Source organism: Jaculus jaculus, chromosome 1, assembly GCF_020740685.1.
Source record: "Jaculus jaculus isolate mJacJac1 chromosome 1, mJacJac1.mat.Y.cur, whole genome shotgun sequence".
NCBI classification, from domain to species: Eukaryota; Metazoa; Chordata; class Mammalia; order Rodentia; family Dipodidae; genus Jaculus; species Jaculus jaculus.
In genome coordinates, this window is record NC_059102.1 from 320781307 (window position 1) to 320808107 (window position 26801).

Below are 26801 nucleotides of genomic sequence, written 5' to 3' on the forward strand. Positions count from 1 at the left end.
AAGAAATGTAGACCAGCACACAAATGTTGACGGATAGGGAATGGTAAGGTCACTTGCAAGTGGACTCCAGCCGAATTGTCCCTGGGCATTTGAGTTTGGGTCAAGTCAACTCGCAGTAAGGAAACACTGACAACTTGGGAGTGGCCCAGGTGACTGGACTTCAGCATGCTACTGGTATTGCTGTCATGTTTCCAACCTGGTCCATATTTTACTTTGGATTGAATTGGCTAGACAAAGATAGAGAGTTAATCCACACTGTGCTGTGAGTTTGACTCCTAACCTGGTCATTGGCCTATTATTTAACTTTACTGAGACCCAACTAACACTTTGTTACATTTTTAAAAAATATTTTATTTACTTAGATTTATTTATTTATTTGCAGAGTGATAGAGACAGACAGAAAGAGGGAGAGGGAAAGCTGGGCGTGGTGGCACACACCTTTAATCCCAGCACTCAGGAGGCAGAGGTAGGAAGATCACCATGAGTTCGAGGTGACCATGAGAATATAGGGTGAATTCCAGGTTAGCCTGGGCTAGAGTGGGACCCTACCTCAAAAAGCCAAGAGAGAGATAGAAAAGGAGGGAGAGAGAATGAGAATGGGTGTACCAGGGCCTCTAACCACTGCAAATGAACTGAGATGCATGCACCACTCTGTGCATCTGGTTTTGTGTGGGTACTGGGGAATTGAACCGAGTTCTTAGGCTTTAGAAAAAAGCACATTAACTGCTGAGCCATCTCTCCAGCCCCTGCTTGTTGCTGTTGTTGTTGAAGTCTGACAGCCCATTCACTCGGAACACCTAATGATGGTTAGTCATGCCCTGGTCAGTGGGAAAGGCATGAGTGTACCCTTATCTTCTCAGGGAGGGTCAAAGATACCACAGTGGCTGCCATATCCAACACCTCCCATGATGGGCCTGTTCCAGCAATCATGAATGCAAAGAATGTGCCAGAATTTCTGGGGCTGGCTAGGAGGGGTTTTTATTATTATTAGTTATGTACGCAGTGTGTATACAGCCATATTGGTACCATTGTTAGCCTCCTCCCTGTCCTCCCCGCTCCACAGGGACCCTCCTCGTTGGGGAATGTGGGTCATGCATTGTGGGGGTAGCCATCAGTTATGGGTAAGAGGCAATGTCTCTATGAATAACGTCCCCACAAACAGCTCTAACAATCTCTCCATCCTGGCTAGGAGTTTGATGTAAGAGATCTAAGAGGATGTCAGCCGACCAATTGGAGTCATGGATTTTTGCATTTAGGGTTTTAATATAGCATACGTTAACATCTTGGAATGCATGCTGAATTCACCAGCTTGTCAGATATATTTTTAAAAGGTCCTCATTGGCTTCTCCTGCCTGACCCTTTGAGGGAAGATGTGCTTTCACTCTGTAAGTCTTGCTCACAGCAAAGTCTCTATTCTGGCTTAACCTCTCAGATTTTCAGATAATTTACATGTCACAGATATCCAGGATCAAATAGTTTTCAGACACTATAATTTAAATGTCTCTGAAATGTAATAAATAGAGCTTCATCTGGGTTTTGGAAATAATGTTTTCTTCCCAAACAGCTGTTTGTTTGTATTAACAATTATCTCTGTCTGTAGAAGACAGGCGGCATTTCTTTAAATATATAAAATGTCATCTCCTTTTCAAAATCCTGTTGGCTGTGTTCAGTCTATTATTGCTTTATCATTTTTAGTGTCCTTGTGTTCCATGTTCAGACCCTTAACCCCAGATTCCTCCTGTCTGGCATCCCTGGGGTGGGGTGTGGCAGGCCATCACTTCCTGTTCTCACAAGACTGCTGATTGCACAGCCATTTTAATTTATCCATCTGAGACCATCTTGTTAAAGGCATTTAGGTACTGCATGCAACATGAACAAGCGGCTGCCCCATCTCTAACGGGGATCTCTGTTTCAGTTAGTGGTGCCAATTATCACCTGACAGAGGGCCAGGATGATGTTGGTGGTAACTGATGTTGGAATTGTATCAGTATTTCATAAATATATAGTCCCTTTCAACCTAGGTGAGATAGATGAGAATGTATTACTGCAATTCCATGTGCTGGGCTGGTGGTATGGCTCAGGTGGTAAAGTGTTTGCTTCACAAGCATAAGGACCTCAGTTTGGTGTGGTGCCATGAGTTGATAATCTCAGCACTAGCAAGGCAGAGACAGAAGGATCCCTGGGATCTTGCTGACTAGCTGGTCTAGTCCAATTGGTGAGCCCTGAATTCTGTGAGCAATCCTATCTTAAATAATAAATTGGAAAACACTCAAAGAAGTCACCAGACACTGACCTCTGACACATTTAAACACTCATGCACACATACGTGTGCACCATATAAATGCATGTAAAAGTTTGAGGAAATCCAGGCATAGAGAAGCTCCTGTCATAGGGCCCAGGGCTGATGGACTGGGTTCATATGCTTTGCTACTTAAGGTCTCTGAGATTCATCCCCAGGGAGAGTCAGTGAGAGTGTGGAGTGTGAATCCTGACAGCTTGGGCCTTCTAGTTGCAGTCTATATTTCCTCACCATAAGATTACAGCAAGGATGTTATTTGCCTCCCAGGGTTCTCATAAATGGGACCTTAGAAATGTTCAGAACAGAGCCTGCCTTATAGTCAGCGCTCAGCACAGAGTTGCTCTGTGGGTTGCTGAGGAGCCCAGCACCACACGTCATAGGAAATCACTGTCTCAGGAAGAGTTGCAGGTTAATTCTGGTCCCATTAAAAGTGGACAAGTGTACTCTAAAGAAATCACTCTAGAGTTTGAAGGGGAAATCTATCTCACCCACACTGCTAGCAAAGTTAGACTAAAGTAACTCTTTAGATCTCCTGGGACAACCCTGGGCTGCTGTAGCCTATAGAATTGATGAAGGACAAGTCATTTCAAACATCTGCTTCTGGGAACTGAGGCATCGCATTGGACAGACCATGGGAGTGCCCCTTTATAATGAAGCCTGCTGTTGCACTCTGTATAAGCCTGCAGGATTTTACCCTTTAAGGGTAAAACTCATGAGAGACACCATGTGCTTGAATGGTAGAAAGCTTCAGGGGTTAAATAACCAATCACAACCTCCTGGGCTCAGGCCCTCCTGGAAGTGGCTGTCAATGGTTTGATAATGGGATCACAGAATTAACCATGGGAAGCATTGAGGTGATAGCAATGGCTTCCATTTGTTTGTTACAACTCTTATTCCACTTTGACTGAATTAAAGTCACCAGTGAAAACAGGAACCTAGAAGCTGGAGTCCTAGAGGAGAGAGCCAGCAAGGAGAACTGGGATGAGAGACAAGGACACAGGGAAGGAGGGAGCAGAGAGAAAGCCATACCTGAGATGGCAGCTTCCTGACTCCTTCCACTGCAAACAAGAATTCACAAGAGAAGCTCAGTGGCTTTGTTTGGAGCGAGCTGTCTGGTGAAGCACATACGTGCCCCATAAACCCAGATCTCAGCTCTCATGTCTTCACGTTGGCAGCTGGTCAGCAGCCTGCACATGTCTCAGCATCCCTGACAAGTCATTTTGCTTTGGAAGTTTTCTATTGATTGTTAATTTGTACTGAAAGACCATTCTCTTGATAAGAACTTTCTGACAATTATAGCAATGTTAAATGAGTTTCCAAATATATAATGACAGCTTTGCTGGTGTGTGTTTATGTGTGTGGTGCATTCAAATGCATATGTCATGCCCTGCTATCTTATAAAGAACAGTGCCTTAAGTTTTAACCATGTGGTAGAGAATATACAGGCTAAATGAACATATAAAAACATACATGTTATATGCTTGTCTAGAACTTAGTAACATGCATGGAAAGTTGGTAAAGACAAAGATGTCTTGTGCTAGAAAATTTCCTTGTCAAATGCTTCCACTGAAGGACAGTGTGGTACAAGCAGAAGGACACAGGATCCTGTTCGTACATTTGCCTTTTCATCTGTCTTCACTATTTTACAGCTATTGCCAGGCTCATGGGTTTAGGAGACAGGCCTAGGTTTGTGCTCTGGCCTTGACACTTGTTCGTTTATATAGGTTCAGACAAGTTCGTTATAGCACCTCTTATCCTTTGTCTCTGTACTGATGACTTGAGCATCGTAGTGTCATTATACAAGCAAAGCACCTAGCAACACAACTGCACAGAGAAGGGCTCAATCTCAATCCACAGTTGGCTGCAGTGGCACACACTTGCAGGAAGAGCCACTTGGGAGGCTAAGGCAGGAGGACTCCTTGAGCCTAGGAATTTGAAACCAACCTATGAAACCTAGTGAGACTCTATCTCAAAAAGAAGACAAAAGGGTGGGGGGGGGGGGGAACAAAGAGGAAAAAGGGCCCATTACTTACTCTTTATTGCCTTGGTGATTTTTGCTATTAAATCTCAATTGCCCCATTCAGTATGTAGAAGAAACACTCCCTGCATTACAGAACTGTTTTCAGTTGAATGAGTTGACATGTATAAAGCACTTTGAATATGCTCTGTAGCACTGTATTAAAATGGTCACTTGTTTGCAACCATGCTGGACACTTCATGTGCTCTCTGCAGTCCTTATCATTGACAGTCCTGGGAGGGAAGTAGCTTTGTGTTATACTGTAAATGAAGTCTTGTAACAGTCTTCCAAAAATGGCTTGGGATCATGCTCAGATTTCCAATCTGTGTCTGTTTTATTTTAAATTCATGCTTTATATTGTGCATGCCCACCTCTCCACATAATAATCCTGAGAGCTGTTAGTAGCAGTGTGTTGTTCATCATGATGATAACATTCGGCTCTTATTATCTAGTTTGGACCAGTGTACCATCCTTGATAGTATACCATCCTCTGCATGCATTTTATTTTAAAATACATAGTTTTGAAGAAATATATTTAAGATATCTTCATTCACAAACTGAATATGAATCTATCCAAAAAGCACAGGTCTCTGTAGTGAATACCACTGAGTCCTTGGCTATGAAGGCAGTACAGAAATAAAGAAATAAAAGAGAACATGTCAGAACAGCACAGCTCCACCTCAAGGTGAACAGTCTAAAGGGTATGGGGTTTGGAATGGATAAATTTTGGACTTTTTATTACAATTTCCAAGCTTTTGAAGTCACTTCTCATGTTTTTACATTTCAGTTACATGAATTTTCATTCATAATGTAGATTGCAAGTAAACTAAATTTACAATTCGATGCCCTGCCTGCATACTGATGACAGCTAGCTTTATTGCTTACTGACTCATGGTGGTTGGCACATTGGACCCTGGGCACAGCCCTGAGGTGATGTACCTGTATAGCAGCTATACAGCTAGACCCATGAGCATAGAACCTGGCCTCCTGGGGCTGCTGACTCTCCTCTTCCCCACCTGCAGAGCCTGGCTAAAGTCGTGGGCATTTTTTTTCAACCTTCAAGAATTAGTCTCATCTATTAAGTTGGAATGAGGCTCATTCTCTCTCTCTCTCTCTGTCTCTGTCTCTCTGCCTCTGGACAAGTAAGGAGATGTTTCAGACAACATGCAGTGCATACAACGTGCCCCTTCCCTTACCATGTTTCCTTATCTGAACGTCTGTTATTTCACCAGTGCAATATTCCCTTAGCTTTTTGGCTATACTGTATTTCCACAGACATGAATAACCATGACTGGTTAACCAACACAAGGTCCAAACCAATTTATCAGGAAATCAAATGCAGCTTTTCACCTGTTCAGGAGATCTACTACCAGTGGGGCAGCCCCATGTGCTGAGTGCCACTACCCAAAGGACCCAGCATCCCTCACTCTAACCTTGCAGGAGGTCTCTGCTCCCAAAATCAGCAGCCTGACCTTTATCCTTTATCACCTCTAGGTCTACCATGCCTATTAGTTCAGGAAAATTCCATCGTTTTCACCCCAGCCTGAGCCTGATAGACAATGTTTTCTAATGTTCCCCCACCCCTTTCTGCTCCAAGTTACAAATGGCCAGATTTCAGTCATCAGGCGAGCAGAATGCACTATTTTCTGCAGACTGTCTCACTGGAGGCTGGAGTCCAAGGAGGCAGCCCATGGGCTCACAGACCAGGGGAGCCAAGATTTCAACAGTGTCGACCATCTTTACTCATCACACCAAAGGGAAAAAAAAAAAGCCTGGAGTCTCGCTGCCTCATTAGCATACAGCCTCTTCTAACAAAGCCGGCTCCAGGGTCTGCTGCTTCCTCCGCCGCAGGCTTCCTTGACCAAAAAGAGGAGAAAGAGCTCAGGCAAGGGTATTGTCCCTCTGTGAAGAAAACTGTCTGTCTCACAGGGATCCCCAAACAGAGCACTTTGAATGGGTTTTAATCATCCTCTAGAAGCGTTGAACCCCTCCAGTCTTTGTTTTTCAAATCTTGTTTTAAATCACCAACAAGAAAAAAAAATATATTGCCATGTCGTGTAGTTTAAAACGATGGAGGCCTGAATAATTCCCGGTCAGCCCTTTAGCAGTTGCCTGTCGTTGGAGTGCTGTAGAGCAGCTACGTCCAGGCAGGGGCACTCTGGCATCCCCCCTCTTGGGCTGCCTCCCCAGCCCTCTCGTTGGGGGATGGAGGGAAGAAGAAACGTACAAGCAGATGTGCCGCTAGATCTACAGGCTTCTGCCAACCATATGGCATCTTAAAGAAAGATGGTTGGAGCGTCTGGATTAGCAGAGTCGGGTTGGGAAGCCATGTGTCGTGTTGGTACAGGCAGTTGTTTGAGCTCTCTCGAAATGGCTTCAGGAGATTGTGTAATGGAACAAATGGTCCTGAGAGCCCGGGAACAGCCTTGCCGCTGCTGGAGAGGCAATTGGCCCTGGGGCGGGGGCTGCTTCCCTTTTCCCCAGGATTCATATTCTTTTAGTGCTCTTCAGGCTCTGAGGATTGATGTGGTGGGCTCAACTTTTAATTACAAGCCTGGGTTCTCCCTGGCTTCAGGCCTCCTCACACTTTCCTGTCTCCCCTGAAGTTGATGATTAATTAGTAATGATGCAACCTCTTCTGGGTGCCCCATTCCTCTCCACAGGGCTCCAGACCCAGTCCCATAGTTTTCAGGGCCTTGACAAATGCCATTTGTCTGGGAGGGTGTCCAGCTCTTGAGGTTCTATGCCTGTGACCCACATTCTAAGAAGCCCTAGGGAGACTTGAGATCTTTTTATTGATCATATGAGAGTTGTGTCTTTCCACTCTTGTGAATCTCATGACATTTAAACATGTTATTAATTTCTGAACAGTGAACTCATGGGAATACTAGGTTGCATGTGGCATTTGCTCAGCAGTTTGATACCTTAAAGATCTCCCCATACAAAATGTATGATGTCTAAGGGAGCCATGCTGGAGAAACATGGACCGTGTTTTTACTGTGGTCAAGTCTGATAGACCATTGTTTTGGAGGCTAGAGGCCAAGAAAGCCCAAGTCCCCTGAGCTAGAGCAGGTCTTGTGGGGGCTCTCTTAGCTGCTGTCTGTGGGCATCTCAGCTACAGTGTAGGGCAACCATCATCTTACTCTGCTGTGGTTTTAGGAATGTAAGACATGTTGCCCAATGTCTGGAGTGGCTGGAAAATTTGGGCCCACCTCCTTCGTTGATAGACAACTGTGAGGCTCCAGTGAATCATGAATTGTGGTTACTGAAAGATAAAATAGCTGGTGATTAGTCACAGAAGTTGTCCTGAGAGAATCATCCAACAAGCTTGCATTAAGCAACCTATTTGGGGCCTGGAGCAGAGTGCACTGGATAGTGACACGTCTTGTCATATGAATCACCACCTCCTGTTTCATATGTAGGGACCCCAACTTCACAGACCACCCAAATAGGAAATGAATCATCTAGGTTAAAAGTGTGTTTCAGGAGTGGAGAGATGGCTTAGCAGTTAAGATGCTTGCTTGCAAAGCCAAATTTTGACCCAGTCCCAATTCTCCAGTACCCAAGTAAGCCAGATGCCCAAAGTGGTGCATGCATCTGGAGTTGATTTGAAGTGGCTGGAGGCCCTGGCATGCCGATATTCTCCCTCTTTCTCTCTCTTGTAAATAAATAAAAACATTTTTTTTTAAAAAATGTGAGTTTGGGGACTGGAGAGATGGCTTACCAATTAAGGCATTTGCCTGCAAAGTCTAAGGACCCCTATTCGACTTCCCAGAGCCCACGTAAGCCAGATGCACAAGGTGGCTAATGCATACAAGTTGATATACTCTGGAGTTTGTTTGCAGTGGCTAAGGCCCTGGCGTGCCAATCCCCCCCTCTCATCCTCTCTCTCATAAATAAAAATTTTAAGAAGTGAATTTCTGTGATCTGCTGTAGTAAACAGGAAGTATGTAACACAATTTCTCGGAGGGACTCAGAGCAGTGAAAACAAAAATCTACTCTAGCTGCTGTGTGACAATACAAAGCCTCCCTCAAAAAGAGAAATGGAACTCAGGACTGTGGCGCTGGGCTAGAGGGGAGAAAGGCATTCAGAGTTCTGGCGTCATTCGGGAGTTCTTGTCGCCAAACAATTTTTGCCATTAAACAAGGTCATGTGAAGATCAATGGGAGATTCTTACACACTTCCTACCTTAATATTTTCTACAAGGATAAGACGTCACTCTGAAATTTCACATACAGTACTAGTCCATGGTTTTGTATATTTGGTGTTTGTATTTAAAATTGTGTTCTTCTTGCATACATTCATTTACTCTATTTTTCCAGTCCATGTTTGCTGAACATGTTAATTATTGGGACATCCTTATCATGTTCGGAGTTTAGGATCTTTTTTTTTGGGGGGGGGGGTTCAGGCAAAAAGCCCAATTTTGCTCATTATCTATCAGTTAGAAGAAATTTGCCACTTTAATCCTTTTACCTTTCAAGTATACATGGTCTCAAATTTGTCAGATTTGGAGTTTCTTGAAACAATGCAATTAAACCACAACATATTTCCTAACATTCTTAATGAAGACAGTGACTGAAAAATGTAGATTAACAGAAGTTACTGTTTTTATCAACATATTTTCTCTTTCCCACCACCCTCACATCCCCTCCCCCAAGACTTCTTACTTTCAGTGTCTGATGTCAGTTTCGGCCACATGTACATTATGCACATGGTGCTGAAGAAACAAAGTAAAAATTCTCTTGAATTCTGAGCTGCATGCCCAGCGCCACATGCACTGTCTGTTACATGTCGCTTCTTATGAGGTTCATGCTGTGAGTTTCTTTTTTAAAGGCAAAATGTTTCTGAAGGAAAGGGTTCAGGTTGGGCAGATTGTGTTAGAAAAATCTCACTGTGTCTGAGTGGAATTAATATACTGATTATTCTGTGCAGGCTCAGACTGGCACTGTGTGCAAAAGTTCAAGAGTCTGAGAATTGAAATATGGAGAATTTGGAAGAGTGAGCAGAGACAAAGACTTTGGAAGTAGGCTTGAAAGTGGAACTAATGGTTACTTTGTAAGGAGGGGCAGAAATAGAACCATCATAAAGCAGTACTCACTGAAAATATTTTTATGGAATCACAGGTCCTATTTTCCGTGGCACATTGGAGAACTGATGTTAAAAGTCAGCGCAGTTATTGGATGGGAGGGGGCATATCCAGTGCCTTTTTAGTTTCACTTGAGTCCTGAAAAGGCTTGCCAGTTTCAATTAAGTCACATGAGAAGCTTAATCACTGCATAGAAATTAAAACGGGTTGTAATATTTCTTTGGCCTCTCTATTAGCCAAGATGTTTTTCCCTTTTTAATTAAAATTTGGGACTTCCGTGCTCATCAACAATGATTCATTTGTTTGTTTACAAATAAGGAATTAAAAAGTAAAAAAAAAAAAAAGCAAATACAACTATGTAGCACCTCGCCCATTACAGGGACATCAACCTGCTTTTCTGGGGGAAGAAATTTGGGCGTGAGCATAGAGTTAATGAAGCTTTCACCCATCTCCTCCCTGCACTGCCTGCTCCCTTTAATCCTTTCCTTCTGCCAGAGTCCAGAAGCCCCGGGCCCCCTGGGAGTCTCCCAAGCCAGATGCTCAGCACCCGGCGGGAAGCTGAGCCCTCCAGCGGTCACAGGCTGGGGCACAGTGTCCAGAGGCGGAGCCATTGGCACAGGCTGGACGGAGAGGCCACCATGCTGGGAGATGCCACTGTGAGGTGGCCTCAGCACCCCAGAGGACCGCTGCACCTGCCGAAACGAAGCACAGCTGCCTGGCATGGGGTGACCTTCCTGGGCTGGGGTTCCCGGCCACGGCTGGCATGGCATTGAGGGGTGGGAGGGAGGCTTTGCCTGGGTGTGGTGTGGACCGAGTTCAAAGCAGGCTGGTTCTGCAGCGCGCACAGCTGCTCCCCATCACCCACAGACAGAAGCGATTTATTGGCAGCATCCAATCTAAAGTGGGGGTAGGCAAAATCTACCTTCTGTTTGACAATTGCTCTTTTGTGAACCAGAAAATATCTCCAGGGGTGGCTTTGGTGTATAGGTCCACCGCGTGGGTGAGAGCTGAGTTCAGAACCATGACCAGTGTCTCTTAACTGGTGCCATGTGGTCTGCTAGGGGAGGGGCCTTCAGGGTGAGGCCTTCACAAGCTCTCACTGTCTGAGCTGCTCTTAGGATGGTGGCCTCTGCCTGTGGCCTTCTCCTCCCTACAGGGCACACTTGACAGGGAGCCATCTGGGAGGAAGGGCGTTTCTTCCCTCTTCCCTCAGCAGTATATCCAGAAAAGTCTGAAATTAGGGAAGATGCACGATTTACTCTGTGAGTACCACTGCCCAAGTCTTCGGGCCACATACCCGTTCACTTCAGGAGCCTGTGCACAGCCTGTGTGCACACACGCCTTCTGGCTGCAGCATGTTGCGGCTGATCGATGGCGTGGACGGTGCTACGGCATGTATGCCAGGGCCAGACTCATTCTCTGCTTTCTTTGCCACCTTCCTCAAGGCCACAATGGCTTCCTGGGTTACATAGGCATTGTGTTAACTTGTGCAGCCTTGAAAAAAAAAACACAGTAAGGTGGGTTGGAAGCCCTGGCTGGTTCTCTTGCCACTCCTTGGAAGTCCAAAATTTTGCAGCCCAAATATTAAAAAATTGACTTAGCTCATTCCTTCTCCCCCACAGGGGCACATAACTGGGCATGATCCTGCTCTGCTGCTGGAGCCCACTAGAAACCAAACGAGCCCTCCAGCAGGTCTAATCACTCTGATCTGTCATGGACTTTCTAGCTGGAAGAGTTATGCCATTATATTATCCCAACTCTCATCACTGTTGGAGGACCCCCTTTTACTAAGTGATTTATTACTCTTAGCAGATTCCTCTGGCTGCAGATTTTATTTCTGAGTCACTCTGTTCAGCTCAATTGGTCGCCTTCAGTTACCGTGGCAACCAGCAGATGGGGTTCTTTGACAAGGGTCAGCAGGGAGGCTGCCTCAGTGTAGAGGGAAGAAGAGTTAAATAACAAGCTTGAGGCATTGACAGCTCCATCCCCGATAGCCAGGAGTTGTTATCAAATTACTTGCATTAAAACCTAATTAAGATGTGTGCCAATAGGTGCACCGTAGTGACTGAATCTGGTTACTTAGCTGCCGTGGGCTCACTTTTCCTCCATCATACCTCTATGACCAATTTGGCCACCTCTAGGATGGCCCAGTATGAAAGAAACTACAGAGGCCTTCGCTTGACATGTTCCATGAGGCCAGCAGTCTCTGTGGGGAGCAGGAGGACCTCATTAGAATGGAATCCTCCTGATAACACAATACTATCGCCAAAACTTGAGATGGGCAAACTAAGCAAGAGCCACCCACACGTCTGGTGGCTCTGTATCCTCCTCTAAGGCGACCATTGGCTCAACTGCAAAGAGCATTCATTAGAATGAAATTGGGCTTTAAGTGCTCGGGATTGAAGTAGTCTAAGGAGATGTGAGAACCCAGCGTTCTCTGGAAGAAGCAAAGGAAACAAGGCCGCATTAGGTCTTTTGACAAGATTGGAGCTTAGTAGGTGAAGTAAAGGTATTGTAGCCATACTAAAATTAATATAGCTGATAATATGCCAAACTGCTATAAGAGGATCGCTTTGTCTTTAGGAAACATGCTGTGGTATCTAGCTAGAAGTGGAGTGTGCGCCTCACAGTCAAAGTTCAGACAAAATCCTATCCAGGAGTTGGGTGAACAGGCATGGTGTACTGTGCCTGTAGTCCTAGCACTTGGGGGGCTGAGACAAGAGGATCACTTGAGACCAGGAGTTCAAAACCAGCCGGAGCTACATAAACAGGCTGTGTATCAAAAACAGCAAGAGAGAACAAGAGAAGAGAGAAGGGGAGAGAAAGTGAGGGCCAGAATAGTAAATCAAATGGGGCAAAATGATTACATCAGGTGTATTTGGATAAAGGATATATAAGCTTTCTGTTCCTGTAATATGTAGTATAATGGGGTGCTCTCAGTCCAGGAAAGTCCTTGAACCCCAAACCCTAGGTTTGTTTTTAATTTTAATCAAAGAATGGAATAAAAATGACTAAGAAGGATAATTACTAAATTACTGTATTTATTGAGGGAAGAACAGAGCCAAGGAAAGGCACCCATGTGGCTAGAGATCCCACACGGAGGGCCTGGGAAAACCACGGAAAGAAAACAGAGAAAAGAAAGTTCAAGCAGCTCCTGCCATTGGGGAGCTGGAGGGGGTGGAGAGTGAGGGCTGGGGGCCTCCTGGATGGCCAGCCCAGGCCCAGCTGAGGGAAAAACTCACCCACAGCTGGAAGTTCCCAAGTGGCCAGAGAGCCTGCCCTTCCCTTGCAAAGGTATTTATAACCTTACAGTGGTGGGCTGTCTTCTGCCTCAGGTGAACCAGGGGACAGCTGGTTGGTTAGGTTTAGGGCTGTTTCAGGGACTGAACTTGACCAACCACAATGTTTAAATCCTATGGAAGACTTTCTTCCCAGGAGGGGTCCTGACTGGAAAAACAGGTCTAGGGAACTAGGCAAGAGAAAAGAAGTCAGATCATCTTTGATTTCCAGCAAGGGTAGACTTCCCTGTCTTTTTCTTACTTCCAGGGGTCCAATCACCTGAAGTGTACCCCCCTCTCATTAGACTTGGCTTATTTCCAAATACCATTTTACAAGGAGGGTACTTCCGTTCAGAGGAGGAGGGTTCTCTGTGAGAAGCAGAGTGGGGCTTCCTGAGTCTACTTCTGGAGGCCGGAGCCCCGCAGCTTGCGCTCTACTGGGCAAAGGTCCTCCTTTCAGCAGCACTCCTGCCCCTGCCCTGCTGTCCTTGCACAGTGGATCTGCACTGGCTATGGCAACTCAGGCTTGATGCAAATGATCTTCTAGGCTCTCCAGAGTCCAAGTGAATTTGTTTTTGTTTGCAGATATCTCAATGGAGTCCCAAGCCTCATTATGCTAGTCAAGTAAGTTCTCTACCACGTAGGTATATCCCTGGCCTCAAAGTCTGAAATTCTGGGCCTGACCCTGTCATTTCATGGAACTGGGTTCCTTTATTCATAGTCAGCCCTCGAAAGGTATGAAGAGCTCAGCCTGGTCAGATAGCATTTTCCCTTTTAGAAGACAGGATTTTTGGCACAGGCATTGTTTTAAGCAGCAGGTCTATGCTAGAGCCTATGACACTGTCAGATGCTTGAGATGAATGCTTCACCTCGGCCACTAGTCAGTGTGCTGACTGGTCACTAAGGGCCAGTGCGGAGCAACAGGCTTCCCAGGGTTGGCCTTCAGAGCTTGCAGCCTCCCGTTCTTGCCTCCTCCATGCCAGTCCCATTCTGTGGCCTCTGTCTGAGATACCCAGACCTAGCCTCAAGTGGTCTATAATGAGGTAAGAATTGATAGAGAGGGCTGAGGAGATGGCTCAGTGGTTTAGGCACTTGCTGGCAAAACCTAAAGGTCTGGGTTTGAGTCTCCAGTACCCATGTAAAGCCAAAGTCACAGAATTGAACAAGCATCTGGTGTTTGCAGTTGCAAGAGGCCTTGGTGTGCCCCTTCTCCCTCTCTCTCTCTCTCTCTCTCTCTCTCTCTCTCTCTCTCTCTCTCTCTGTTTGCAAATAATTCAATAAATAAAAATGTTAAACAAAAGAATAGTCGGAAACTCTTATGGAAATTAGGACATGCTTTTTTTTTTATTGCACGCTTGCAATAGATCATAAATTTAAAGTGAATGAGAAACAACCACATCTGTTCCTCCTCCCTTAGCTAGCTGCAGCAGCGCGGGGCTAGGGAGTTCGTCTTTTCTCACGCTCCCAGTCCTTGGGAAATGAGCCTGGGTCAATGTTTCCCAGAAAGCTGCCCAGAGGGTCACCTCCACAGGGTCCGCGCCTTCTAACATCCTTATGTTTTGGGTGCTGAATATTGTGTTGGTCCTTTCCTTTTTCTTTCCTTTCCTCTTCCTTTCTTTCCTTTGTCATTCTGCGTTTTTGTCAATGCTGGGCTCTATAACCAGTGTGTTTCACATGCTAGGCAAGCACCCTACCAGTGAGCCACATCACCAGTCCTAAAAGTCCCATCTTCAGAAGGCCTGGGTTGGGGGCATATATACATGTCTAGAATATGCCAGGCCCAGAATTCCATCTGAGCACCATAAATAAATAAGTAAATGAAGAATAAAATAAATACAAAAAGAGTATGAAATACAATGATCATAGATTGGGAATAAAAAAACATGAGTTCCTGTCCTCCATTTTCCCACAGACTGCATGGCCTTGGTGGGTCGCTGTGATCTGGCTGTACTGATGGATGGTCTGTGTCTAAGGCACCTCCCAGCAATCACATGGCACAATTTCCTGGAGAGAAGAGCAGGTTCTCCCCAGTACTGCCCTCTGCCTCCTGTCCTGGCTCTTCATTACAAGGACATTTCAGAAACATAAATTCTCTTTAAACCTTCCCCAGAATCATATGGACCTTGGAGATGAATTACTCTGTTGAAATCACATTTGAATAGGGAAGGTTTAGGAAGAGGAGATTTCCACTTACCCTTGTGAGTGAGGAGAGTGGGCCGGGATGAGATCTATATTCCTAAGCCCGCCTCTTCATCCTATGGTTCTGTCTGACCACAGTAATGAGATGGAATTATGTAAAATGCAGCAGCAATTTTTAAGTATTGGAATAAAGTATGCAACTTTAAATTAGCATGGTTTAGTTGCCAAAATTAACTACCTAGAGCAGTAATTAGGGTAATTGGATTTTCAAAACCTCCACTTTGTTATGACTATGTGGCTGGAGATATGGGGAGATAGGAACATAGCAAAATCCTACAATCATGGTCCTGTAGAAATATGGCAACAGAAGAAAACTTGGTTCTTCTAGCCCAGTGACTCTCTTCCCGGTCAAGTAACGTATCTGAAGTAGTAGCCACTTGGCAGCTTTGTGGCAGAAGTGGCTCTAGATAACACGAGACTGAGGGCTCGTGGAAGGGTTTCACAGAAAGCTGAAATTCATAGTGCTTGCATTATCCTTCTTTAGTCATATGTGGCCTGAAGTTTGCTGACCCCCATCCTGGTTCACCCCTCATTTTGTGTGAGGAAGCTGACCCCAGGATTTGCCTAGGCAGAATCAGCTGGCCTCCATTTAAAAAGTTGGTTGTTGGGCTGGAGGGATGGCTTAGCAGTTAAGGTGTTTGCCTGCAAAGTCAAAGGAGCCAGGTTTGATTCCCCAGGACCCACGTTAGCCAGATACACAAGGGGTGCGTATGCATTTGGAGTTTGTTTGCAGTGGCTGGAGGCCCTGGCAGACTCATTCTCTCTCTCCTCTCTCTTTCTCTCTCTCTCTCTCTCTCTCTCTCTCTCAGTCTCCCTCTTTCTCTGTCAAATAAATGAATAAATAAAAATAAAATATTTTTTAAATAAAATAAAAATAAATGTTGGTTGTCTTGGTCAAAGACTGAAGCCACAAGGAAGTATTTCTGCAGATAACACTTTTTGCATGTATGTGGTATGTGTTTGCATTGTGTGTGCATGTTCATGTGTGTGCACACATATGTGTTCAAGTCCACATGGAGGTCAGAGTTGACATCAGGGGTCTCCCTCCATCACTGTTCTCGATAGTATTTTGTTCATTTTTTTTAACTTATTTATTTGAGAGCGACAGACATAGAGAGAAAGACAGATAGAGGGAGAGAGAGAGAATGGGCGCGCCAGGGCTTCCAGCCTCTGCAAACGAACTCCAGACGCGTGCGCCCCCTTGTGCATCTGGCTAACGTGGGACCTGGGAAACCGAGCCTCGAACCGGGGTCCTTAGGCTTCACAGGCAAGTGCTTAACCACTAAGCCATCTCTCCAGCCCCTCGATAGTATTTTGAGACAAGGTCTCTTGTTGAACCCAGAGCTTACAGATTGCACTAGACATGCTAGCTAGCCAGCTCTAAGGACCTCCCTGCCTCCACGCCCTCAGCACTGAGATCTCAGGCACATGTAACTAACTGTACCTGGCCGTTTCTGTGGATGCTGGGCATCTGGGACTCAGGTCCTCATGCTTGCTCAGCCAGCGATATACATCCTGGCCCTAGATGACTCATGGTGTCTGTTTGATGATGACTGTGAATGACAAGTGCCAGCGGTTCTTACACTTGGGACTTTGCCCATCACAATTCTGGGGAGGATTATTGACACCCACACTGCTGGGCACAGCCCAGGGTTTCCAGTTCAAGGCTGAAGGTGTTATTTTGGGTTACAAATGGAAAGCTTTATGGCCAACGTTAAAAAAACAATACAAACAAAAAAGCCAATGTGAGACAATTTGAACAACTCTTCTTGCTTCCAAATCCAGCACTCATTCTCCTATTCTAGGATTTTTAAAATGCCTTAGTAATTTTAAAAAATATTTTATTTTTATTTATTTATTTATTTGAGATAAACACAGAGAGAGAGAATGGGCACTCCAGGGCTTCCAGCCACTGCAAACAAAGTCCAGATGCATGCACCACCTTGTGTATCTGGTTTATGTGGGTTCTGGAGAATCAAACCGAGGCTCTTTGACTTTGAAGGCAAAACCATCTGTCCAGCCCTGCAATGGTAAATTCTAATGGTGAGCTGAAATTATTGAATTCATATGGCGTGTTTTACTGGAGTTATTATGTATTAAAGCATACTTGTACTGTGCGTAAAATCACATAGCCAGGCATGGTGATGCACACCTTTAATCCCAGCACTTGAGAGGCAGAGGTAGGAGGCTCACCGTGAGTTCGAGGCCACCCTGAGACGACATAGTGAATTCCAGGTCAGCCTCAGCTAGAGTGAGACCCTACCTCAAAAAAAAAAAAAAAAAAATCATAGACCTTCTATCTACTACTGTGCATATAAACCAGTTGTTTGTTCATTCCAGCACTTAAAGGGCAAGCACCCTGCCCAGTGCTTGAGGTGAAGAGGAAAAGACTGTTCCTGCCCTTGAGAAGGTCATCACTCAGTGGGGGTGAGGGTCCAGGGGTCAGGTTGCTGTTCTAGCCACACGCAAGTACCTAGGATGGGAGCTGTGCAAGGAAAGAACAGTGGCACAGAGTCTTACAGGACCAGGACAGGCATTCCAAGCCAGGGGCACCATGTGGGCAGGGCACAAAGAGTGCTTAGGAAAATTGGAATACATGCTATGAGGACTGGGAACTATATGGGGCCTTGTTACCATCGCAAAGGAGTTTGTTCTTAGAGTTAGAGCCACAGTAGCTATCGGAGACATGATCCAAGTGGTGTTTCAGAAAGATCCTTCTGGACTAATTTGCGTGAGGACTATAGATTTGAGGGCAAATAGATGCAGGACACGCCTGGAGAAGACTTTGTGGAATATGGGGCTTTGTTGTTGTTTTGCGATGCGGGCTTTCATGTAGCCTGGGCTGTTGTCAAACTCACAACATGGCTGAGGCTAGCCTTGGTCTCCTGATCCTTCTGCCTCCACCTCCTCCCACAGGCTGGAATTACACACAGGAATTGTGTTGCAGGAATTTTGATGCAGACCACTGATAGCTAGTCAACTTTGGGGAGTAGCAGAGGAGTGGAAGAGGCATAGAAGGTAGAGGAAAGTTGAGCCATGTGGGCAATGAGAGGGCTGGAGGAGGCAGGTGATGGGTAGTCAGCCATGTGAGGACAGAGGGACTTTCAGTGGGAAGTAAGTCAGTTGTTTCACGTGGTGAGTTTGAGGCCAGCTGGACATGCTGGGAAAGCCCGAGAGTCAAGTGCTGAAGTGTTTCAGCCAGGAGCCAGGAGTGGAGAGGCAAGCATGTTGCTGGCAGGATGCTTCAAGGAGGAGCGTACCCCACCGCCACCCTCCACAGTTCACCCCAGCACTTGATGCAGAAGAAACCACAGGAGTAAGGCACTGACATGAGGAGAGAATGGAGAAGACTGGGGATCACCCTGGGAGCTATGGGGTGTCCTGGTGGCTTTAGTAATCCTTGAGCTTTCAGGAACGACTGCCTTCTCTGAGTCTCACTTTTCTTACCCACAAAGTGCAAAAGATAGTAACAGCAACTGTGTAGCACTGGTACGAGGGTTGACTTATTTAATGCGTGCCATCCCAGCCACTCAGTAGATATGAGGTAAATATTAGAGCTACTATTGGGAATAGTTGAGAAGTGAACACATTTTCCAATTAAATTATTTGGGGCTGGGGCAATGGCTTAGTCAGCAAAAAGCTCTTCTACTTAAACATAGACAGCTAGCGTGAATCCCCAGCACCCACTCAGATGCTGGCCGGGCTCTGTGGCCCACATGTAATCCCAGTGCTGGGAGGCAGAGACACATGACTAGCTGAACCAGCAAGCTCTGGGTTTAATTGGGAGCACCTGCCTCAGTGAACAAAGCAAAGAGCCATCGAAGGACTGAGGAAGACACTGGTGTTAACGGTGGGCCTCCACGCACATATGTGCACATGCACCTGCGCACACTGACGTGCACCCACACACGTGAAAATGTGAACACACACCAAAATGGGGGGTGGGTTGGAAATTTACCTTTTAAATCCATTAGTTCTTTGGAAAAAGTCATGTCATGAAGAGGCTACTTTCCCAGGAAAAGTGTGGCTCTGAGCATTTTAGGGACACTCATCTGAGAGGAGGAAGGAGGTCCTTGTCATTCGGCAAGGTGACCCCAGGGGAAGGGCTTTGGACCAAACACATTTTAGAACAAAAGACATTATACCACTACACCGAACACTCCCAAGAAAGTGAAGCCCGCAGTTGTCTATGGGATGTGCTAGGTGGAGTTGTGGAGTACACTTGAAATCTCATGTGAGGCCATTGGGTGAGCAGAGGGGGAAGAACAAGGCTGTTCTGGGGAGGTCCACAGCCGTGGCCCTGTGGCACTGTACTAGGCTCTCAAGTGTTTACTTAGTTATTATACTTCGTAACTCACACACTGCATATATTTTCTCTGTATCACATACAACATAAAAATTTAAATATATGTATTCACTTGCTTTCACAGTATTCATAGCAAATGACTGTCTGCAGCATAGGACCAAAGCTGGCAGCCTGCACCACTCTGTTTTGCATATTTTCCCAGCCCACTCAGCTCCATAAATCTATAAAGTTGTTTTGTATTTCACCACTGCTCTATCTTATCTTAAAGTCTTGCATATTTTTTTTAAATGCTTGTTCTGATACAGTTTATGGGTGTGGCAGTGAGGTTTGCTGTTGTACCAATGGCCATATGGCCAGCTTAGCACATATTCAAGTCCTCTATTTCTTGTGATATGCATTTTACCTTTGGAAATGTGGACCCCTGTTGTCATGGTGACTGCTGTCCCTACACACCTGAAATTCCTGGAGATACCTGTAAGGAGAGCCCCTTCTGAACTCTCCAACCCATCCCCCCATCCTGCCCAGAGGTGGTAGTTGAACACCTGCAGGCCTCTTCACCCCATGTGGCACAGCAGCCCCAACCTCTGCAGAGTTAGCAGGAAGCATCCTTCCTCGTGGACCAGATTAGTCCTGTGAGGACAGGCAGTGTAAGTGGGTCACTGGACAAGGACAGGAGGTCTGGCCACAGCTAATCAGGTGGCTCAGGCTCTCTAAGTCGGGATGGAGATCACGGTAGGGACGAGACCCAAGCTTGAAGGTGGAAGGTCCAAGCAAGAGGCTTTGTGCTAAGACCTGATGCTTTTATAGTTGTGTGGAGCTTGGGTGTGGCTTGCAGGCTGTCAGATGGCCTTTCCAGAGAGGCTGATACCTGAACCTACTCCTGCAGGTCTGTAGCCTCTCTCACTTCCTTCACTACTTAAGGCTTGGTAGAGGAAAGGGCTAAAAACAAGAGGCCAGACAGCATAAGAAAGCACAGTGGGTCAAAATGACAGGCTAAAATGAGACCCAAGGCCTAGGAGGACTCAGAGGAGCAACCCTGGGGCAGGAGGCAAGGATGGCCAAAGGCGGGCACTGGTGAGGTAACTGCACAGGGCTGGACACCCACCCACCGGGTAAGCCTGTCATGGAAGGGGGCCCCTCAGTTTGGTGGTTATGCCCCTGTCCACTGCATGGCCTTTGCCTCCCCAGAGTCCCTACTGCCTGTCCTGCTTCTCAGCTGCCTATTGCTGTAGGAGATGAGGCCACAGGACATAAGGGACCAGTCACCCACTGCAGGTAACTTCTTCCCCAGGGAGATTCCTCCAGAGCATCCACACATAGAGTAGAGTCTCCCATTCTCTGCCATCCCTCTTACTACTGCCTTCAGCTCAGCCTCTCCTAGATTAGACTGCTTCCTTCCTACTAGGCGGGCACCTCCGCTTGGTGATCCCCTATCAGGTGGGTATCTCACATAAGCCTTTAAAATTCCTGCATGTCCTCCCTGCCTTCCAGAATGAACTTCTGTCTGAGTGTTCTCCTAACATTCTGAGTCATCCAGCTCTGTGGACGTTGAACCCGTGGTAGTTCCGCATGGCCCATTCTGGCCCTGCCTCCCCTCCTCCAGTAGGAGTGCTCTACAGGAGGTCGGGTGCACCCAGTCGTGCATGGTCAATAGCCTGTCCCCACTGAACATCAGTGCCAGTCTTTCCCAGGCCACCGTGCTCCACATTCATGGCCTCCACTCCCAGTAGATTTGGCTGCACACTGGTGCTCCAGCCCCAAGCTACGTGGATGTGTCTCAAAGTCCTGAGACTCATGCTAACCTCTGATCTTCTATGCCTGGCCATCTCTCTGTCCACCCACTCCTAAATGGCATTACCGCTGCCTGCAGAAGTGTATATTTCTTGGTTCTGCTGTCACACTTCACTGGGTCCAGCACTACCTCCCTGAATAACCATAGCCTCTGGTCTAGCCACACTTGACAGCTGCGAAGTTTCCAGACACACAGTCTTTGCAGCACTTCCCCCCGTCATACTATCTCAGCCTTCCAACCAAGTGACTTTGATCTAGTCATTTCTCCTGTCTGTGCCTTAGGTTCCTTGTCCTGAAAGTGACCTAACAGTTACTGTCTCATGGCCCTGCACACAATGAAGGGTCAGTGTGTGATGATCTCAGCACAAGCCTTCCCAGACCACGCATCCACCATCTTGGCTCTAACTTTTTATATATTCATACATTTATTCTGTTTTAGTTCAGGACCTCATTCAACGCCTGTCAGTCTGTTCACAAGTGCTGAGAACCCTTGTGGGGAGGGGCCATTTGTAATTCAAGCGCTGAGCTCAGCACCTGCTGTGGCTTCCTACCAGCTATGGCCCATGGGGGCAGGGACACCTTTAAGAGGTAGGGTCCAATGAAAGGGAGTTGGGTCACTGGAGACATTAGGGGATATTGGAACCATTCCCCTCTTGCCTCTCTTTGCTTCCTGGCTGCCATAGGGTGAGCAGCTCCTTCTGTCACATGCACCTGCCAGGAATGCTGCCCTGCCACAGGGCCAAAACCACAGCAAAAGCCTCTGAAACCCGAGCTAGCTAACCCTTTCCTTGTTGTGTTTGTCTCAGACGTGTCATAACAGTGGGAGGCTGACTAACTCTTGATTCTTAAGAAGAGTTCTCCACTGGGTGTGGTGGCGAACACCTTTAATCCCAGCACTTAAGAGGTAGGAGGATCACTGTGAGTTTGAGGCCAGCCTGAGACTACATAGTGAATCCCAAGTCAGCTTGGGCTAGAGTGAGACCTTACCTCAAAAAAAGAAGGGAAACGGAAAGGAAAAGGAAAAGAAGTGTTCTTCAAGGGTTGGTTGGTTTGGTGAATTAGTGAGTTAACCAACTGAGCACTGCCTGAATTTGACTCCAGACTTTACCAATTTCTGATGGGATTTTGTGCAAATTGATTAACCTGTCAGCTTCCGGTTTCTCATCTATAAAGTGGGGGTAGTGATTCTGATATGCCTCAGAGGATTACAGTGAAATTTTAATTAGATAATCTGTGTAGAGTTGTAAGCTCAGGTTCTCAACAAGTTTCAGTTGATGATTTTTTTATATACACATGTGCAACAAGGCCTGCTTTCACCTCTTCCAGTTTGGGATTAATCTCCTTGCCATAGGTAGAGTCTAGGCTATCCTTAAAAGGGACTTTTTTTTTTTTTTTTTTTTTTTTATTTTTTTTAAGGTAGGGTCTCGCTCTAGCCCAGGCTGACCTAGAATTCATTCTGTAGTCTCAGGCTGGCCTTGAACTCACAGTGTTCCTCCTACCTGTGTCTCCCTAGTGCTGGAATTAAAGGCATGTGCCACCATGCCTAGCTAGACACTTCTTTTTCAAGGGAGAAAATACACACCTGAGCACAACTTAAGAGTGTTCAGGTTGATTTAAAAATGAGTCACTGGGTTGGGGGTGGAGGGTGCTGGAGAGATGGCTTAGTGGTCAAGGTGCTTGCCTGCAAAGTCTAATGACATAGGTTCGATTCCCCAATACCCATGTAAGCCAGCTGCTGAAGGTGGTGCATGTGTCTGGAGTTTGTTTGCAGTGGCTAAAGGCCCTGCTGTACCTATTCTCCCTCTCTTTCTCTCTCTCTATCCCTCATTCTCTTAAATAAATAAATATTTTTTTAAAAAAAATGACTCACTGGGGAAGTAGATATAGGAGTATCAAACATTCAGAGTCATTCTTGGCAACCTAGTATGTTTAAGACTAGCTTGCGATTTATGAGACTCTGTCTCAAAGAAACCAAGAGTCAAGCCAGGTGTGGTACCCACTTGTAGCCCCAGGTACTTAGATGGCAGAGGCAGAATTGCTTGAGGTTCAAGCCTAGGAGTTTGTCCAGTCAATGTGCATCCATCCTTAGCTCTTCAACCTGAGTGAGGCGCTCTGTCTCTTTGGAGGAGGACAGAAGGACTGACTTCCTTGCCTCCTCTCCCAGCATAGCTCAGGTACTTCTGCGGGTAAGCCCTATACTCAGGCTAGCACTTGATTCATCTTCTCCCCTTAGGAACTCCCCAAGCTTATGGTATGCCATCCATACCCAGTGAGTCTTGTCTAGGTTGAGGGTGCCATAGAAGGCAGGTTAAGATGGAGCTGTCCCCTCTGTAATGGAGCTGGCCTGGACTGCCCATGGCCAGTCCCTATACTGCCAGAGCAGGTTCAGTCTCTGCCCCAGCCCTGGAAGGGCCAGCTTTCCCTTTCAGAGTTCCAGCACACATAATAAACCCATCAAGCTCAGGGCCCAGGACCACATGGAGAACAGCCACTCTGACAACTTTCTGCTGGTGAGCCTTAGCAGCGTCCCTCATTCACCACGTTTCTGATCCATTTGTTCTAAGCAAGCAGGAAGCCAAAGGGCTGCTATCTTGGTAGCTCCTACACTGTGAGGTTTCTGCACACTCAGGACATAGTTGGAGAGGAAACCTACCTTAGAGGTTAGACTGTTCAGTTGGTGCCCATGATGCTGCCGTACCCCTCCCCGCACTCACCCAGCATCCTGCAGAGACAGTCTCCAAGAAAAGATGGTACCTCCCTTGTCAGAGGTCAATGAGGTGTCTGGGCAGCAGGCTTCTTGAGATCCAGGAGGGTCTGCCCTCACATCATGGGATGGCATGGAGATGGGCTGCTAGGAAATCCTGCCTTCCAGCAAATCCTGTCCTGCAACGGCGGGATAGGCAGACTTCAGTGCCTGTGGCTTCCCCATATGGAAACCGAGGTTCCTCTTCCCAGGCAGAGGAAGGACACAGAACAGATGCAGAGAACTTGCTGCACAGTCAGCTGTTGCTCAGGGTTGGTGGGCCCCTTAGAAGGGCAGCCAAGCAGGGTCTTGATTCTTCCAGCCACCAGCCCCAGCAAAGCAGCATGTGGGCACAGTCAGGGTGCAAGTGTTGGGGCAGCTCTGACCACTGCTCTGCTCTCCCTCCTACCTCTGCCCTTTGGGACATCCCAACCGAGGAGCAGCCTGACTAATGGGGAGGCCTCCAAATACCCTCAGGAGGGGCCAGGCTGGGGCTCCTGTGCAAAGACTCCCGCCAAAATCCATCCTAGGCTGAGAAGGGTAAATGGGAGAAGGTGGGGGGAACATGGAGTTATAGCATACTTTGTAGAGTCTGAGCAGAATGTGAAGGTGTGACCATGTTTCTCAGAATGCATTTTGCTTGTCACCAGATGCTGCCCAGGTTTAGTAAGCAAAATATCCCAAACCAAAGTTGGTCCAAAGGTTTGGCACTGTAAATGCTGAGTTGCTCCAGTGCCCACTGGGAGCCCTGACACCAGAGAACCTGCCAGGAGGCCAGCTTCAGGCTGGGCTCTGCTGGCAGCTGCTGACTCAGGGGTCTGGAGTTTGACACGCATCTTGAGCTCTTGCCTGTGAAAATATGTTAGTTTTTCCTTGGTTCTTCTAATAGCTGAGGGCCAAGGAAAAGGATACAGCTCTCTCCAGAGCAGTTGTGTGTAGCTGGTTAAGTCTAAATTTAACCCAAAGCCCCCTGTCCACAAATGAGCATGCTCCTGGCTGCTGGACGCTGTCTGTGGATGGATGTGACTGACTGGTGATTAATAATGGAAAGCCATGAGTTGAGTGTTCTGTCACTCCTCACTCACTTCCCCAGCCAGGGCTGTGGTCTGTTCACCGGCCAAGGGCACATTCAGACTAGCAAGGGAAGCATTTGGGCCCTTTGTCTTTCATCTGTGGTCAGAGGTTAAGGATTTTTTTTTTTTTAAAAAAAACGTTTACAAGTTTATTTATTTTATTTTATTTTTTTGGCTTTTTTGAGGTAGGGTCTCACTCTGGTCCAAACTGACCTGGAATTAACTCTGTAGTCTCAGGGTGGCCTTGAACTCACAGCAGTCCTCCTACCTCTGCCTCCCGAGTGCTGGGATTAAAGGCGTGCGCCACCACGCCCGGCGATTTAGTTTTTCTTTTACTCACCCAACTCATCATCTATGTTTTCTTTTTTTAAATTTTTTTGTTTATTTTTATTTATTTATTTGAGAGTGACAGGCATAGAGAGAAAGAGGCAGAGAGAGAGAGAGAGAGAGAGAAAGGGAGAAAATGGGTGCGCCAGGGCCTCCAGCCACTGCAAATGAACTCCAGATGCGTGCCCCTTTGTGCATCTGGCTAACGTGGGTCCTGGGAATTGAGCCTCAAACTGGGGTCCTTAGGCTTTATAGGCAAGTGCTTAACCACTAAGCCATCTCTGCAGCCCATCATCTATGTTTTCTAATGGAGAACGTGTTGGGCACTCTACTGGTTCCCTTGCACACAGCCTGCTGCTAACACCGCAGGATTACTGCAGACTTCTACCTCATATTTGCCATCAGGAGCGTCCCTCATGGTACATGGGTTGGAGGCTTTTACTCCAGCTTCAGTGCTATTAGGACCTGGTAGAATTGTAAGAGGTAGAGTATAGTAGGAGGAAACTAGGCTATTGGGAGTTTGTCCTTGAAGGTGATGTTAGGACCCTCGTGCACGCTCCCCACTTCCTGACCTCCTGGTATGTAGTGCTGCCCTGCTCACAGAACCCAAACACTGCAGCTAACCAGCCCTGGGCTAAAGTTTCTCATGATCTGAGCAAGGAAAGTCAGTGCTACTTCCTCACTGTCCTGGGTGTGACCAGCTGCCTCAATCTGCCATTGTGCCTTAGCCTCCATGATAGACTGTGACCTGTCACTGTAAACAGAAATGAACCCCCCCCCCACTTTAAAAAGCAAGTAATTTTCTCTTCGGGTATTTTGTCATAGCAGTGGAAAGCTTACATGTATAACAGAAAAACTTATCAACAGAGCTAAAGGCTGCCATTGTTTCCTCTGTTGTCCAAGGTGCCCACCCATGGGAACCCACCTCTCATTGTGCTGTGGGCTTTTTCTGCAGGCTCAGGCAGCTGGACAAGCACAGCCAGGCCACAGGCCGGCAGCTGGTGCAGCTGCTCAACAAGCAGAACCAGCTTCTCCTGGAGAGACAGAGCCTGTCGGAAGAACTAGACCGGCTGCGAGCCCAGGTATCCAGCAAACCCCAGGAAGGGTGGGGGCGCACGCTGGGGACACACATGGGTCCTCTTCCCCTTCCTCTTTTCAAAGCTGCACCTTCACAGCACAAATCCCCATTAATCACTTAAATCAGCTCATAAGCTGTAAGCAAGGTGCTGATGGCTGGGTCAGACCCAGGAATCCAGCCACACTGAAGGTAGCCACACCAATGCAAGAGCATTGCTGGGGGGGGGGGGATGGGATATGCAGTGGTCAGGGCAGGTCCTTGGAGGAACAACTGTGAACCACCCCTGAGGAAAATAAGGTTGAGCTAGGTAGGGGAGGTCTCCTGAGTGGAATGCAGGTGTTTTGTTCCAACTTGGTGGCAACTGTGCCGGGGTAGTGAGTGCTTACAGGGCAGGTGCTCTAATATGCTCTAACTCTGTACCCTGTGAGCAAGCCAGAGAGATTAATATTATTGTCTCCATTTTACAGATAGGGAAACTGAGGCTCAGACAAGCATATTCAGCTAGCAAATAGGGACACAGCAAATGGAACCTAAGTCTGACTCCAGAGCCCAAGCTGTCCCCATTCAGGTTAAATAATGTCGGACAGAGTCCAGGTGAGTTAA

General features: G+C 46.8%; 1 protein-coding gene across 7 annotated transcripts in view; it reads left to right on the forward strand.

Moving 5' to 3' along the window:
• Window positions 1-26801, forward strand: part of Sdccag8 (SHH signaling and ciliogenesis regulator SDCCAG8) — a 223535-nt gene that overhangs the window by 188988 nt on the left and 7746 nt on the right. For 5 of the 7 annotated variants that reach the window (XR_006637261.1, XR_006637263.1, XR_006637262.1 and 2 more), the window contains 2 exons: window positions 26076-26202; window positions 26666-26792. The exons of 1 other annotated variant lie outside the window; for it this stretch is intronic. Coding sequence is in view for 1 of the 6 variants with exons in the window: in XM_045151003.1 (XP_045006938.1) it covers window positions 26076-26202 (127 nt within the window). In the remaining 5 variants the exon portion in view is untranslated. The remainder of the gene's footprint in view (window positions 1-26075; window positions 26203-26665; window positions 26793-26801) is intronic. One more of the 7 variants, XM_045151003.1, reaches the window with a different exon arrangement.